General features: G+C 37.0%; 1 protein-coding gene across 11 annotated transcripts in view; it reads right to left on the minus strand.

Annotated features, from left to right (window-relative positions):
• The window catches only part of PTPRM (protein tyrosine phosphatase receptor type M), a 442,907-nt gene that overhangs the window by 339,432 nt on the left and 89,670 nt on the right, over positions 1 to 13,805 (minus strand). For all 11 annotated transcript variants that reach the window (XM_038129430.1, XM_038129425.1, XM_038129423.1 and 8 more), the window contains exon 2: positions 2,320 to 2,442. In XM_038129430.1, the coding sequence (XP_037985358.1) occupies positions 2,320 to 2,442 (123 nt within the window). The remainder of the gene's footprint in view (positions 1 to 2,319; positions 2,443 to 13,805) is intronic.

Raw genomic sequence — 13,805 nt, forward strand, 5'->3', positions numbered from 1 at the left:
ATGTTCTATTCATTATCATCTGAAGTTATTTCTTCCTAAATATGTAGCTCAGAAACTGCTGACAAACTACTTGAAATCATTTTTTAAGTGTATCACATAACCCTCTGGCTAAGGCTAACTGAAAACTAATTAAAATCATTAAGATGATGATTTGAACAAGAACAAGAAGAAACTGTCTAGATGAAATTATGAGGAAAAAATTAGATACCACTTGACTAAATCGTGCTGTTAGACACAGTGCTTCTCATTTGCAAAAAAATGAGCATTTCTTTCCCTCTCAAAGGGGTTTTTGACCTTTTAAGGCACCAATATCCTCAACCCTCCTCAGACTAACTCGTTCATCTTCTGACCCAATGCTCCAAAAGAATATTTCTCTTCCTTTATAGGCAGAAATAAAACTCCCTAAGCTGTAAATAGAACTTGTTACCAAATTAAATAGATTTTTACTAGATCATCAGAACATTATTTCAGACTTATAATAAAACAAGAAGACAAATAAGAAACAAGTCGTATGACATCTGATAAATAAAATGACATGTATCATTTTCCTTCTATAGACATGCCAGTCCCTTGTCTAGATTCCTGCCACTGAGAAAAAAAAAAAACAAAAAATCTTCAAGCCTGTGGTCATCAGAGAACAGAACACAGATTTAAATCTCTTCTATCTGCCAAGAAGACTGAACATCACATACCAACAATTGCTTTCACAAATCCAAGTGGGAGAGTAATGAATGAAATTTGGAATAGGAAGAGAATTCCAGTGGTGCGACTGAAAAAAAGAATGCATATCATGTACCACGAGCCAAGATGGCTGATAAACTATGTCTGTTGTCTCCAACTTGAGCAAGAGTATCAAGCACTAATGAAATAGTTCAGAAAATGTTTAGCAGTATATGCCAAGACCATTGGGCAAAAGCCAGTTTAAAAAGGAATTTGAAAGAAAACCTCCTTTATTTAGGTTGATGAACTCAATCTAGCATGATGATCCAAATGCCAGGACTTAGATAAACTGAACATCCATCTTGAATTTGGGAGTCCTGCATTTGCCAGAGGAAACAAAGTGTAAAAGGTACTTCAGCTATGAACCTTACATAAGATGTCATCCACAACTCAGGGCAACACTGGAAAACCTAGAGTGAAGAACACTGAAAGCCTTTTTTTTACAAGTGAATGATATCTAAGGCTGAATGTGCATATCATACATCAGCACGTTTATTGCTACACTAATGATGAGTGTTTATGTTCGGGTTTTGTTTATACTGTCCCTTCTAAAGACTCACTTTGTCTATTTCCTAACTCCCTTACTCAAAAATGAGGGAGGAACACTTTCTCGAGAACAACAACTTTGGAAGAAATTTTATGTAAACACCTAAGCACATTATGGGTCCTTTAAAGACCTCAATGAAAGGGATGTGAAATACAGGGTCATTCATCTGCAATGTTTTTAAGTGTTACGGATATATTTATACTAAGTTATGAGACTAATTCAGAAGAAGTCCCACAATGCTACAACCAGTGATTTTATCTAGTGGTCCTCTGGTTTTGCAAAAAGGTGATAATAGTCACTTGAGGCTCAGTATATAAAAGCCAAAGCAGATGCTGAGAGGGCTGCAGACAATCACATCCCAGGAAATGGAGATCAGTACATGGGGGGAAGTCTTAACATGCCTCAATAAAAACTAGAAAAAAGAACAACTGGTAAATTTTAGGCTGGTAAACAGTTTAAAACCAGTGGCCAGATTTTACATATTTCTGTGGGTGAAGTGCTAAGGCAATGTTATTACTAGAGTGCGTTTGTAGTTCAGCAGAATGCACAGGTTGCTGCTACAGAACAAGGTCCAACTCCATGTGGTGCAAAAAATACATTAAATAAATAATAGTATCACAAGTATCTTTTAAATTCAGTGAGCGTAACATCCAGATCCTTTGTTTTGGGATACCTCTGCTTTTTCATTCACCTCTTCTCTCTCAATCTTTTTATAAAATATTTTGATTATTATATCTTTCAATGAAAATATTTAAGTCTATTTGTTTCTAGTACTACTTCAGATTCATTTTCATGTCACTCTTCTGTTTTCTTTTGGCCTTCCCCAATAACACCAAGTTTCTACTCCTTCTTTCAAACCCTTATACTCCCCACACAACAAAGCCAAACCCTTTGATTTGCAAAATATCCCTCATAAAAATCACTTGGAAAATATGAGTATTCCACTTAACCAGACTCAGATGAAGCAACATTTTCAGAACAGTACTGCTAATAAACGCTGGACAAACACATAATCTAAATGCTGAAGAGAAAAAAGCAAAATAAAGACGAACCCGATGGCATCCCTTGACCCGAGGACGGCTTCATCGGCGCATTCACCTGATCCCAGTTGAGATCATCATCATCTGACTGACTGTAGCCACAGGAACCGAGAGGCTCATCAAAAGTGCAGCACCCTGTTAAAGAAACACAAAGGTAAATATTAAGGCAGGCAGGTAACAGGTTATGAATCTCCAGTTAACAACTGCAATATCATTTAATGCAGGCTGTGTCATTTTTAAACATCTTTAATACAAATTATTATCTATTTACTAATCCTCACTTTCTGAGAGGGCATAAAATTTCTTCTCATGAAAACAAAATCCTAAGGGTAAAAAAGAGCAGATTTAGAACTGCACACAAATTTTCTCTTATGATCCAATCACCAGGTATCAAAAACAAAATAGCAAAGTAATAGCAGTAAAAATCAGAATATTATAAGACTGCAGGATTAACATTCTTCAGGGAAAAAAAAAAAATATTCCGTGCCCAAGGACCTACATTTTAGAAGAAAACTCTAAGGGTGGGAACACCAGCTTTCATTCCTGTATCTTGGTCTCCAAGTAAGGGAAGACCTAGGTGCTCTCAGGTGTGCTGCACTGCGAGCAGGTACCAGCATGGCTGTTTGTGGGATCAGTGCCTCTGGCACAACATGGCACATGCACCTCAAAATGTCAATCTATGCTCAGTCTCTCAATCTCTGAAAGGAAACATTATTTCCTCTTTTTTTCTCACTCTCTTCTAAGTAAATTAGAAGAGAGTAACATGGTATAAAAGCTCACACTCCCCCAGGCTGGGGTAGGGAAAAAATTAATGACCCAAATTCAGAAGAATGGAGTTTAACATTATCCACAAGAAAACAGAAAAGCTTTACTTTTTTTCCTGTGGTACAGAGAAAACTCCAGCTTTTTAATGCTGTTATCATCTAACAGGAGACTAACACAGGGTTACAAAATTCTGTTTTATTTGATGTTTCACTCCAGTGAAGAATGACATCTTTCCTATTTTGGAAAATAAATATCACTCTAGTCAGAGATATTTCTGTCCATATTAAAGGAAATTCTCCAGCTGTTCAAACAAAACTAAACTTCAGAGCTATTCATCATCTTTGCTATCTGTCCAAAGGCACAGTAAGCTTAGCCTTGCCAAGTTGTAATAAAATAGGAAACAGACAAAATCTAGCTTAAAAATTACTTTTAAAATCTGAATTTTCCTACAGCACTATAAATGGCATTACAGAATACCATATTATCCCTTTTTCACTAGGTAGAATTAATTTCTTCCCAGGGCTTAAAACCACAACACTTATCAAAAGTAGAAGACAAAATTCCATTACACCTGACAAATACCACCTAACTGAAGTCCAGCCTTCCTAATAACTAGTCCAAGTGTATATTTGACATTCACAGCAAGAACTTTGCAAGCATATAATCTTCAGCAGGAATTTTTTTATATGCAATCACTGAGAAATTTAAATTTTTCTTCTCTTAATCATGAGAATATTACATTGGCCTTTACAGAAATACCGTGTTTGCCCTGCCCTCGAATACAGGTCATCCTGTACTAGACTCTGTTCTAAAACACCTTTCTGTAGAAGTCTCTAATACATCTAAGTGTATGAGGGAAATCAGCGCATATGGAAACGGCTTTTTTCTGTACAAATTTAAGTGCAAAATATTCAATTAGATAATCCAATGGGAACAGAAAACTCATTAAAAAACTTATAATCCCAAATTCCAACATTTTGCCTCAATGTTAACAAGAGATATAAACTCTCTCTCTCTCTCCTGAAGTCAAAAAAATTCAGAAATACATGAGATTTTTACAGAGTATATTAAATAACATCTGCAACATTTCCAGAGGGAAGGCATAGAAATTTAGGCACTCATTTACACATTTTTTCTAGTACTTGAATTACTTGCATAAATATTACTTCAAACTTCATAAAATACACCACAAGCTAAGTTTCAGACATACAAGCTGAACATCAACTTTAACAGATGAATTTGTGCTTTTTTTATAAAAATAAAAAAGAAAGGTAGTTTCCTTGCCAAAGTACTGCTAATAATAATAGGACATAAATTTAAACACCAAGTTGTGCAGTCTGCAGCGTAGTCAAGCTTGGCAAAAAATATATACCCAAATGGAAGTTGGCATAAATCAGGGTTTATAATTCAAACCAGGACCAATGAATATATGGAACAGCTCCCACATTTTATTACATCAAACATATCTCTAGTGATAAGAGGACAAAATAGTATAAAATGTTTTCTTCCTCAAATCCAGAAGCCCAGCCAAGCACTGCAAAATATCCAATACTGGGGAAAAGGCAAGAGTTGTGATTACTGATGGTTAATAAAGGCTTCTACCATTCTCATGAATTAGGAAGATGTCAGAAACGTGGATTAATAGAATGACATTTCTATTTGTCTAGATCATTCACCTCTCAACACAGAATCCTTTCGCACTGCTTGCTTTTCTTCATTTTTCTTGCAAGTCTATGGCTAAATCACACTCTCAGTATTTTTTTTCCATCTTTGGCATTTACATCCTTTGTTGTATTGCTATTACTATAGCTTCATCAAAATGGGTATCAAACCTTCATGTCTGCTACAGGAAGAGTTTTGAAGAAACTTCTGAACTCCTTCAGTTCCTAAGTGCCTTCCATCCCTAACTAATAAAGAAAGTTCAGCAGGTATCACTATGTGTAATCAAGCTGTACAGTCACCTATCCAGAGAACTGAGCAGCACACATTAGATCTTTGATAGCACAGATGTCAAGACATGTTTCTTTTCACAGTGAGACACTAAGGAAAAAGATGAATACTAATAAAGGCTTTGCACAGCCGTGAGTTTTTGTAAAGTCTTTTGCAGATTAAAATGGCACACATGGCATATATAGGTGTTGGAAGTAAAGGCAAGCTTGTAACACAGAACATGGAACAAAACAAACAACAAAAAAACTAGCTAAGCCAAAGCAGCCAAGAAGCAACAACTGTAAATGAAGAGACATCAAAGATCCTACTGACTTACAACCAAACTCCTGGAAGTTCTGCCTCTCACATTTGACCATACTACAAGATCAAGTTCTTCAGAAATGGGTCATTAACTTTTGAGAAACACCTACATTTGCCTCTGTGAAGTCCTCCTGGCTGCAACTGCACTGCTTTGTCTGTTTTCTAGTCATGCTTCTCTTACTGTACAAGGTTTTCAGCTGTTGAAATGAACCTATGGTACCAACAAGGACTGGTAAAATCTGAGCAATTATCAGGTCTTTAATGTCTCTCATCACTGGGCTGTTTTGAAACATGAGCCACTGCCAAGACAGGCCGCTGCTTATAATCAACCAGCTCACTTGAGAAATCTGCTCAGTTTTTGCTACTAGAATTGATAATAATAATCAAAATACATATTGGCTGTTACACAGTTTAATCAAGCGAAGCAATTTCCCTGCTTGTTATACTGACATCACAGTTTGGATGGCCAAACTGTATTTTAAAGGATGAGCTCTATGCTGACTGAAATATTTATAAGTAAAACAGAAGATACATATCCCATTAAGATTCTTTGGCTTCTGCTGCATTTTGTAGATATTTTTGGATTCCTAAGAGGAACTAAATTGACAAATGCACAAGATGCAACACAGTCTACTACAGCCTATGGCTCTTTCAACTGCAATTATCCATTTAACCATCATGAACCCAGTTCAATATAACTATGCCATTGTCTGAATGTAGTCCTTTTTGGATACTTCAATTTTAGCTGGCTAAATTACTTCAGATCTTGAAAATTTTATGAGCTTAAACAAGGAATATAATTTAAGATGAAAGCAACCAATTAAAGTAAAAGGGATAAAGAATACACTATATTTTTTCCTCATTTGAATAAATTTTTATTCAAACTGTTTTGTGTTTTTCAGACTCTTGACATCTGTTAGGAAGCATTCTCAAAGAATATCTTAGCAAACAGTAGAATACCACAAATCCTTTAAGTGACTAAAAGTAACATAGGAAAAAAGCTCAAATTAAGCTGGGCACTGCTTCTGTTGATTTGATATACTTCGGAGATCCCAGATCAATATGTACTTTCCATCAAAAACTTGCTGCCAAGTGTACAAGTGCTAAAACTAGTAAAATTCTTATGAGTGTCCATGCTACCACCAGAAGGGAATGTAAGGGCATACCAGGCCTGATGCAATGGCCCTGCTTTGGGGTAAAATCAATTTTTTCTCTGCAGCAAAGCCCTAAGCTTCTGATCTGCCACAGTACCATGAATTCTGCTGCAGAATACATGCACCCAGAAGATAAGTTTACTGAATCCCCCATTTTTCTAGTATTCTTCTTTATCTCATTTTAAAAGTATTCTGAATTATGCTGTCTCTGTTAGTTTTGGTTTCATACTGGAAATGGGGTAATGTTGATTAACTCTAAGTGCAATGCAGCTATACTTTGAAATAAAAATTAAAACATTGATATCTGATCTGAAAGCTGGGACGCTTAGACCACATTTCCTATCAGGATGCTGGGATGTTGCAGGGAAAGATTAACCTCCTATTAGGCAATTTATCTTCCCTTTTTGTCTACAACAAAGAAGAAGCCTCTGCCCAAACCAAAACACAGCACTCCTCAGCCAACGGCATTGCCTCCCGTCCTCATGAACACGCCTGCACCCAAGAATAATGGACCAAGTGCATCACCAGGACAACATACCAAGGCAAATGAAAACTGAAATAATTGAAAAACCATTACAAACTACAGTTGTTAAGATTGTGAATGAGTCAGTGTCCTGGTTCAGGGCAAATATGGGAGAGAACCCTCAAAGGGGCTCCTCTAAAAAAGCAGATTCAATTGGCCCCTCCCCTAACCGGTTCAGGAGAAAATACCTCCTTAGAGAAAAGTGGAAAAAACTGTTTATTAAACAATAAAACCTAAACAATATTAAACAATAAAACCTCTTGCTGCTCCAAAAGAGAGACAAACTCAGAAAAGTCCCCTTCCCGGGTTGCAGCTCAGCTCACTCAGTCTCTTATCAGTCCCTCCGGCGCTGGAAATGCCGCGGTCCAGGCCTGGCCCGATGGCCACAGGTGCGAGCTGCCGGTGCTCCGCTGGGTGCTTGGTCCAGAGCAGGCTTAAACAGGTCCAAAGAAAAGTGAAAAACCAGGAAAAAAGTCCAGGGAACTTCTTTGCCTCAGCTAGCTAAAACTAACTAAAACAAAGGAGAGCTCTGTCCATCCACAGACAGCACAGTCCAGGAGCAGGAATGTGGAGGAGCGAGAGCGGTGTCTGAAAACAAGCTTCGTGCTTCTTCTCTCCCCTGTTCACTCTCTGGAACAAGTCTTAAAGGTGCAAAACTTATTATTCGCCATAAACAGAACAAGACAATTGGGGATAAAAACATCATATAGTCAACCCAGGACAGTCAGTTACCCTCAAGGGTTACTGCTCAGGACAATCATCCTATCTAGACACTCTCATGACAATAGAAAGCGATCAGAGAAACACAGCATTAGGAAACTGGGATCCTGTGCCTCTAAGCTGACAAACCATCCCATCGGAGGATAACCAATTTCTCCTTTGGGAGAAGATAAGGAGTCATAAAGAGGAAAATAAGCCATTCTCAATTATAAACTCACTAACAGAGAAAGCAACAGTGGGAATAAATGTACAATTTTTAACATAAAAAAATTTGAACTTCTGCCTGTAAACCTGTACCACAGGTCTTGTCTGCTATACAAGTTTTACTATACCTGGGGTGATGTCAGAAATTGCCTAGTGCAAAACCATTTGCTTCTCTGAAATCAATAAATGGTTGAGCCAATAAAGGTTAATGTCAACTTACCTCAGCTAGGTAAATGGATGGTGTAAAGAACTTATGAGAAAATGAGCATAGTGGTCTGCGGGATTCTACTTTGTGTGTAGGTTCTCAGCAAAAAAAAAAAAAAAGCTCTACCTGCCCTTTCAAAGGTGTTACAGTATTGCATGTTGAATGGGCTTTCCAGACATGCTAGCTCAGAGATAGCCAGTAAAATAAAACTCTTCTCTGTGTGCCTCAGAAGCACACACAGAGAGGGCATGTATCTGCAGTGACATACATGCATCAAAAATTCTTATACAGGCTTTACAAGGGAGCTTTCAACAGTGGGTAGTCCGTTTTAAAACTGAACATTTATTTTCTCTCAAAATACACCAAGGTTTTGTTGGTCTGTTTTTTTTTCCCTACCAAAGGCAAGTGTTCAGAGCTCTAAAATAATTCTGTAATCTGTATTACTGGTCAGGGAGCGTGAAAATCCATGTGCTGCATAAAGTTGATCTCATTTAAAACAGCATCTACCTTCTGTCAAGTCTACATATGCATAGGAGTGAGAGAGAAGAGCAAAAGGAAACAGACTTTACAATTAGAGACCTTTTCTGATTGTGGCTGTGCTCATAATGGGTTTTGAAAAAGGTAGAGAGAATAGAAGAATTGTCGGGAAAATCTCATGAGCCAGATCAAAGATCATGAGGTAAAAGCATGTATTTAGGAACTAAGAAAGTGTGATATTAATTCTGTCCCTAAGGGAGAAAACCATACAAAAAATTATATAAAACTGTGCTAAGACTTGTGGAGAAGGTGGTACAAGAATGTTAGAGAATTCCAAATTTATGGACACAATTCCAGCAGTATCACAGGTGATGATAAGACAGCATCCCAAAAAAAAAATTCAGATAAACACTTAAAAAACTGTTATTTAAGAGCCTTCAAAACCTCGCCACATGTTCACAAAACATTTTAAATTGTTCTCTCTGTTCTCTCTCCACTTATCTGACAGAAACTGAATCAACATACATGTTGCCAGAAATGTTTCAGTTTTGATGAAACAGGATAATGTAGCAAAGCTGAATTTTATGGAAAGCATATTTGTCAGTTCTGATTTCCCCCAGAAAGCTGCCCACACTTAGGCAAATAAAATGGTTTTTAACAATTACATTTTCCTAATAGATACTGAGAATAATTCAAAATTTGGGTTCCTGGACTTTACTGAAAAGCCCTGAAAAAAGCTTCCTCTCAGAATGTGCATTTAAATTCCTTTGAGCTACCAAAATAGAAAAAGAAGCCACTCACCAATGCAAGACAATTAATAAAGACTCTTAAAATAAAAATAATCCATCTTGTGTAAGCAAATACAATCCATGTATTTGTGTCATTTTTATATCAGTGAATATTTATGAGGCCCATGGGAAAATGGGTGCACATTAATATTCTATGAGCAAACTTATTTCTGGCATTATTTAATGGCGGGGTGTTCGATTTCTCAATATTGGTGATAGCTTTTCTTAATGTATGGCATCAATTATACAGGCAAGTGCACATACATGCTCACATACACAAATTACAACCCTGCTGCAGCTGTCATTAGCTAGGACATCTACCAAGAGAAATATTTGAGTGTTCAATCCCATAAAGAGCGAGCAGGATTATGCAAAAATGTATTATGGAGACCCTGTTTTGAGAAGTACTAATAAAACAAGCATATTTGCAGAAGTCATCAGATTTTATGCTTTAGTTAAAAGGAGGATATCATGCTGGGTGTTAAAACTACAAGCTATTCTTTCAGTTTGACATGAGTTAATAGTAAGAGACACTTCTTGTGTGAGTAACTGCTATGGATAAATTTTAGTGGCTGTTGGGGGAAGAGTTTGGTGGGATTTTTTAATTTGTTTTCTTTTTTTTATTGGTATATGTATTGTTGTCCTTTTAAATTACTATTTTAATGCTTAAATCGAAATCTAGATTAGGAAATTTACTTTAGAAATACATGTTATGATAACTTTCTAAAAAAGCCTTACCAAAAAAAACTCCATGTGAGAAATATTTTGGAAAGACTTTCCAAGAACAACTAGAAGTCCAATTTGTAACATCTTTTTAACCTACAAATGTATACACCTCATAAAAAGATCACACTGGGCATATCAGTTGCAAAAGGGAGACAGGTGATTTACATTTTTATTGGAGCTGAGCAAATGTGATGAAACTCTGGACTGTGGTCAAAACCATTACAAAAATGAATAAATAAAAGGCGGATTTCCCATATGTTTTGCATTTTGTTTATCACAAATACATGACGAAAATGTGCTTCAAAATGCAAAAAATCTCTTGTATAAACAGCCTGAAACATTACAGCATAAAGCTTTGACCTACAAATAACTAACAAAAGGAACCTTCTTCACATACTTAAAACAGAATTAAAAATTCAAGTTATATTGTGGCAGTGGAATAAGCCTACTGAGAAAAACAAAAACGCAACCAAACGCCTATTTCATATAGTTTATACCATAGGATTTATTTAATTTATGTTCATAGCTACCACCCAGAAGTGCACAGAACCCCTTTATTAAACACGTAAAAGCATTCAGTCAATCCTGGCTGGCAAAGAAAGCAGATGCTACGGAACAGAGATATGGGAGATATGGGAGAAATTTCTTCCCCATTTACTTGAAATGGAGACTAGTAAGGAACACGATCAGGAGGGTGGGATGAACACAGTGCATTCACATATACAGAAGGTAACAATTAGGCATACTTTCATTTGACACCATGCAGCACCTCTTAAAGGATTTGAAACGACACCTTTGTTATGGAAATCTACAGCAAAATCCATAACGACGTCTCTGTACTCTTTTCTAGGGAAGGAAAGGAAGAGGGGCGATTTTCAGCGCAGCCCCTGGACTGCACTGCCCCACCCAACTGCGACTCTGAAGCAGCAGTCTGCAGCACTTCACCCTCCTGTCAGCTGAGGGACAAAGCACATACCATAGAGATCTGTCTTCCACTCAGCATCTATTTGTGATTTTTTTAAACTGGTAACAGATGCTGCCCCTGTTAATTTAATTATTATGTAGAATGCCTCTAACCTTTTCTCATTTAGATTTTATTGCAATTTTATCTTCACTTTTTGGTATACTGAGGAGAGGTCTCTCACCAAAATAAGCCCAAGCATGTGCAGATGCAATTAAAGAGAAACATCTAAACACAGGAAGAAATTGCTAATTTGATTTCACTCTTTCTTGATCTCATTTGCTGTTACAGAGCTACCAAGGCCTAAAGGCAAAATACAAAGTTGTTTCCTTAGGTGAAGTACTACCCTAACAAAGGGTAAACTCGAACCACTCACCAGTAATCCCTCAATATGGTATTTATGAGGGATGTAAACAGTTGTGCTGATCTGTTGAAGATAAGCAAATTCCAACAAAGTAAGACAGCTGTCTACTTTCAGTAGTTTCATATTAATTCCACTTTTTAAACTGATTATCCTCAGAACTGTTTAGTCCCTTTTATTTCACCTCATCCAAGCATCCCACCATCTTTATAACTCACTAAAACAGCACAGCAGAGCTGTCTCAGAAAGATTCATCCAGGGAAGGGGAGAGAAGAGAAGGGAAAGGCATTTGGAAAGCACCACAAAACTGTAGAAGTGAAAAGCAGTACAGAACTGCACAGATGATATTCAAGAAAAATCATATATAATGGAAAGTCTGAAGTGAAATAAAATGCAATTCAGAAGGAAGGAAAAAACAGGGTGGGGAGATCTACTCTTTTTTTCCATCCCAGCTGGGAGGAAGAGCCTTGCAGCCAAAATTTATCATAATACAGGGTCTGCTCATCCCAACACTCTATTTAAAACACAGAAGAAACATACAATCATATGAGACCACACCAGACCATTTCTCTCTAACATCTGCTCAGGAAACACCATATTAGATTTTCAGTTTGTCATGAAACTTTTCATGCTACATTCATCCTAGGGCTCTGGGGAAGTACAGCCTAATAAAAGACAGTCAAAACACCTTTCCCGCAACCAGCCTGCCAGCCATTCAAGTCACAAAGCCATTAAATTCCTGATCCCAGCAGAACCTGTTTTTCACTAAGGCCCTTCTTAATAACTTCAAAAAACTGCACTTCTTTCTTAAAATTATTAAAATCGAGCATCTTCATTCTTTGTTAGAAATTGTGCTATTCAATTCCCCCCACAAAGCTTTTTCCCATGTTATAATGGATAGGCAGGAATGAAAGGATGTGAATGAAGGCAAACATAAGTAACACACTGAGCAGCCACTGTTCTTTTGTCTATGGTTGTGACAAGAGCCACACAAGTTTTCACCAAACAAACAGTGATCAGCTGCATTTCATGCTCTGAGACTATGAAAAAAAGACTATGTCGCTTCAACGCACTGACCACATAAATTTACAATTCAGATTGAGCCAAAGGACACTTGTTCTGACTGAACAAACCAAAGTGTCACTTCCCAGGTCAATGTGGCTTAGTTCATTCCTAGTCTTCCAGCATTAGGTAAATGGACACACGTTGACAAACAACCCTTATGTTCTTGCAGACTAATCAAAACCTGTGATATTTTATATTACTTTAACTACTGTGTAACAACTGTATCTGTTAACAGCACAGATTATACCTGAATAAAAAACAAGTAAGAAGTACATTCTGATTTTAAAGCACAATCTAATGTTTTTTCTAAAGTAAACAGTGTTTTTCTAAATACAACAGTGTAGAACAGTTCAAAGTCTTGATTAGGTAAAAGCCATCTCTAAGGCAGTGGACCCACCTCAAACTTTAAGATACCATAGCCAAACTGCTATTACAGATAGAATATCCTCAAGGGTAGCCCCAAGACTAATTTCTCCCCCAGATTTCACAGCTTTTACAGGCAGTAAATACTGCCTCTGCAGTTATCAGATCGCAGGACTGGAAACAACCTGTTTTATCAAAATCCAATTTTGATAGCTGAGAGATTAACTATTATTTCATCCTACTATCAGGACATTCTGAGCTGAGTAATTTTTTGGGTTTGCTTTTTTCTCCTCCCTTGATCTTGTCAAAAAACTACTATAACATGCTATTTATCTCTATATAAAGGGATTTCTTTGAGAAACCTGACAGCATTCTTCTCATCTGCCAGTTGAGCTTTTAAAATGTATCTTCACCTTTAAACTCTTCAAGCTAAAAAACACAAGTGTACTTGAAGCTCAATCATTCTCCCTGGTGCTCTACTCATTTTTAATGAGCCTCTTGTCTTTACGTCTCCCAGCAGACTCCACAAAGCAATCTCAGGTGCAGTGAAACCAATGCTTGATGCTTCTCCAAACCTCTGTCTTTTTGAGCCTGAAATCTTCCTGCTAAACCCATATGGGACTGATGGGCCATTTCAGTCAAACCCAATTTCACTTATTTATCACAAGCCTCTACTCAGAAACTCTGCTGTGGATTGCTTGTAGACACAATCTGTTTCCAGCTTTGAACTTTAAAAAGGATTTATGCAGTCAATCTCATATCATTATAAATCCAACATGCATTACTTGTCTATTGATTGTGAGAAAATAAAAGTTTGAAGCTTGATTTCAGGGCTAATCTTTCCATTTGCTTGATGAGTTCTGCAGTTGTTAGAGAACACTTAATGCATCCTGTTATACTACAGCATATTAAGCTCGGATGAAAAATACAGACTAT

The sequence above is a fragment of the Motacilla alba genome, chromosome 2 (assembly GCF_015832195.1).
Source record: "Motacilla alba alba isolate MOTALB_02 chromosome 2, Motacilla_alba_V1.0_pri, whole genome shotgun sequence".
In the NCBI taxonomy this organism is placed as follows: domain Eukaryota; kingdom Metazoa; phylum Chordata; class Aves; order Passeriformes; family Motacillidae; genus Motacilla; species Motacilla alba.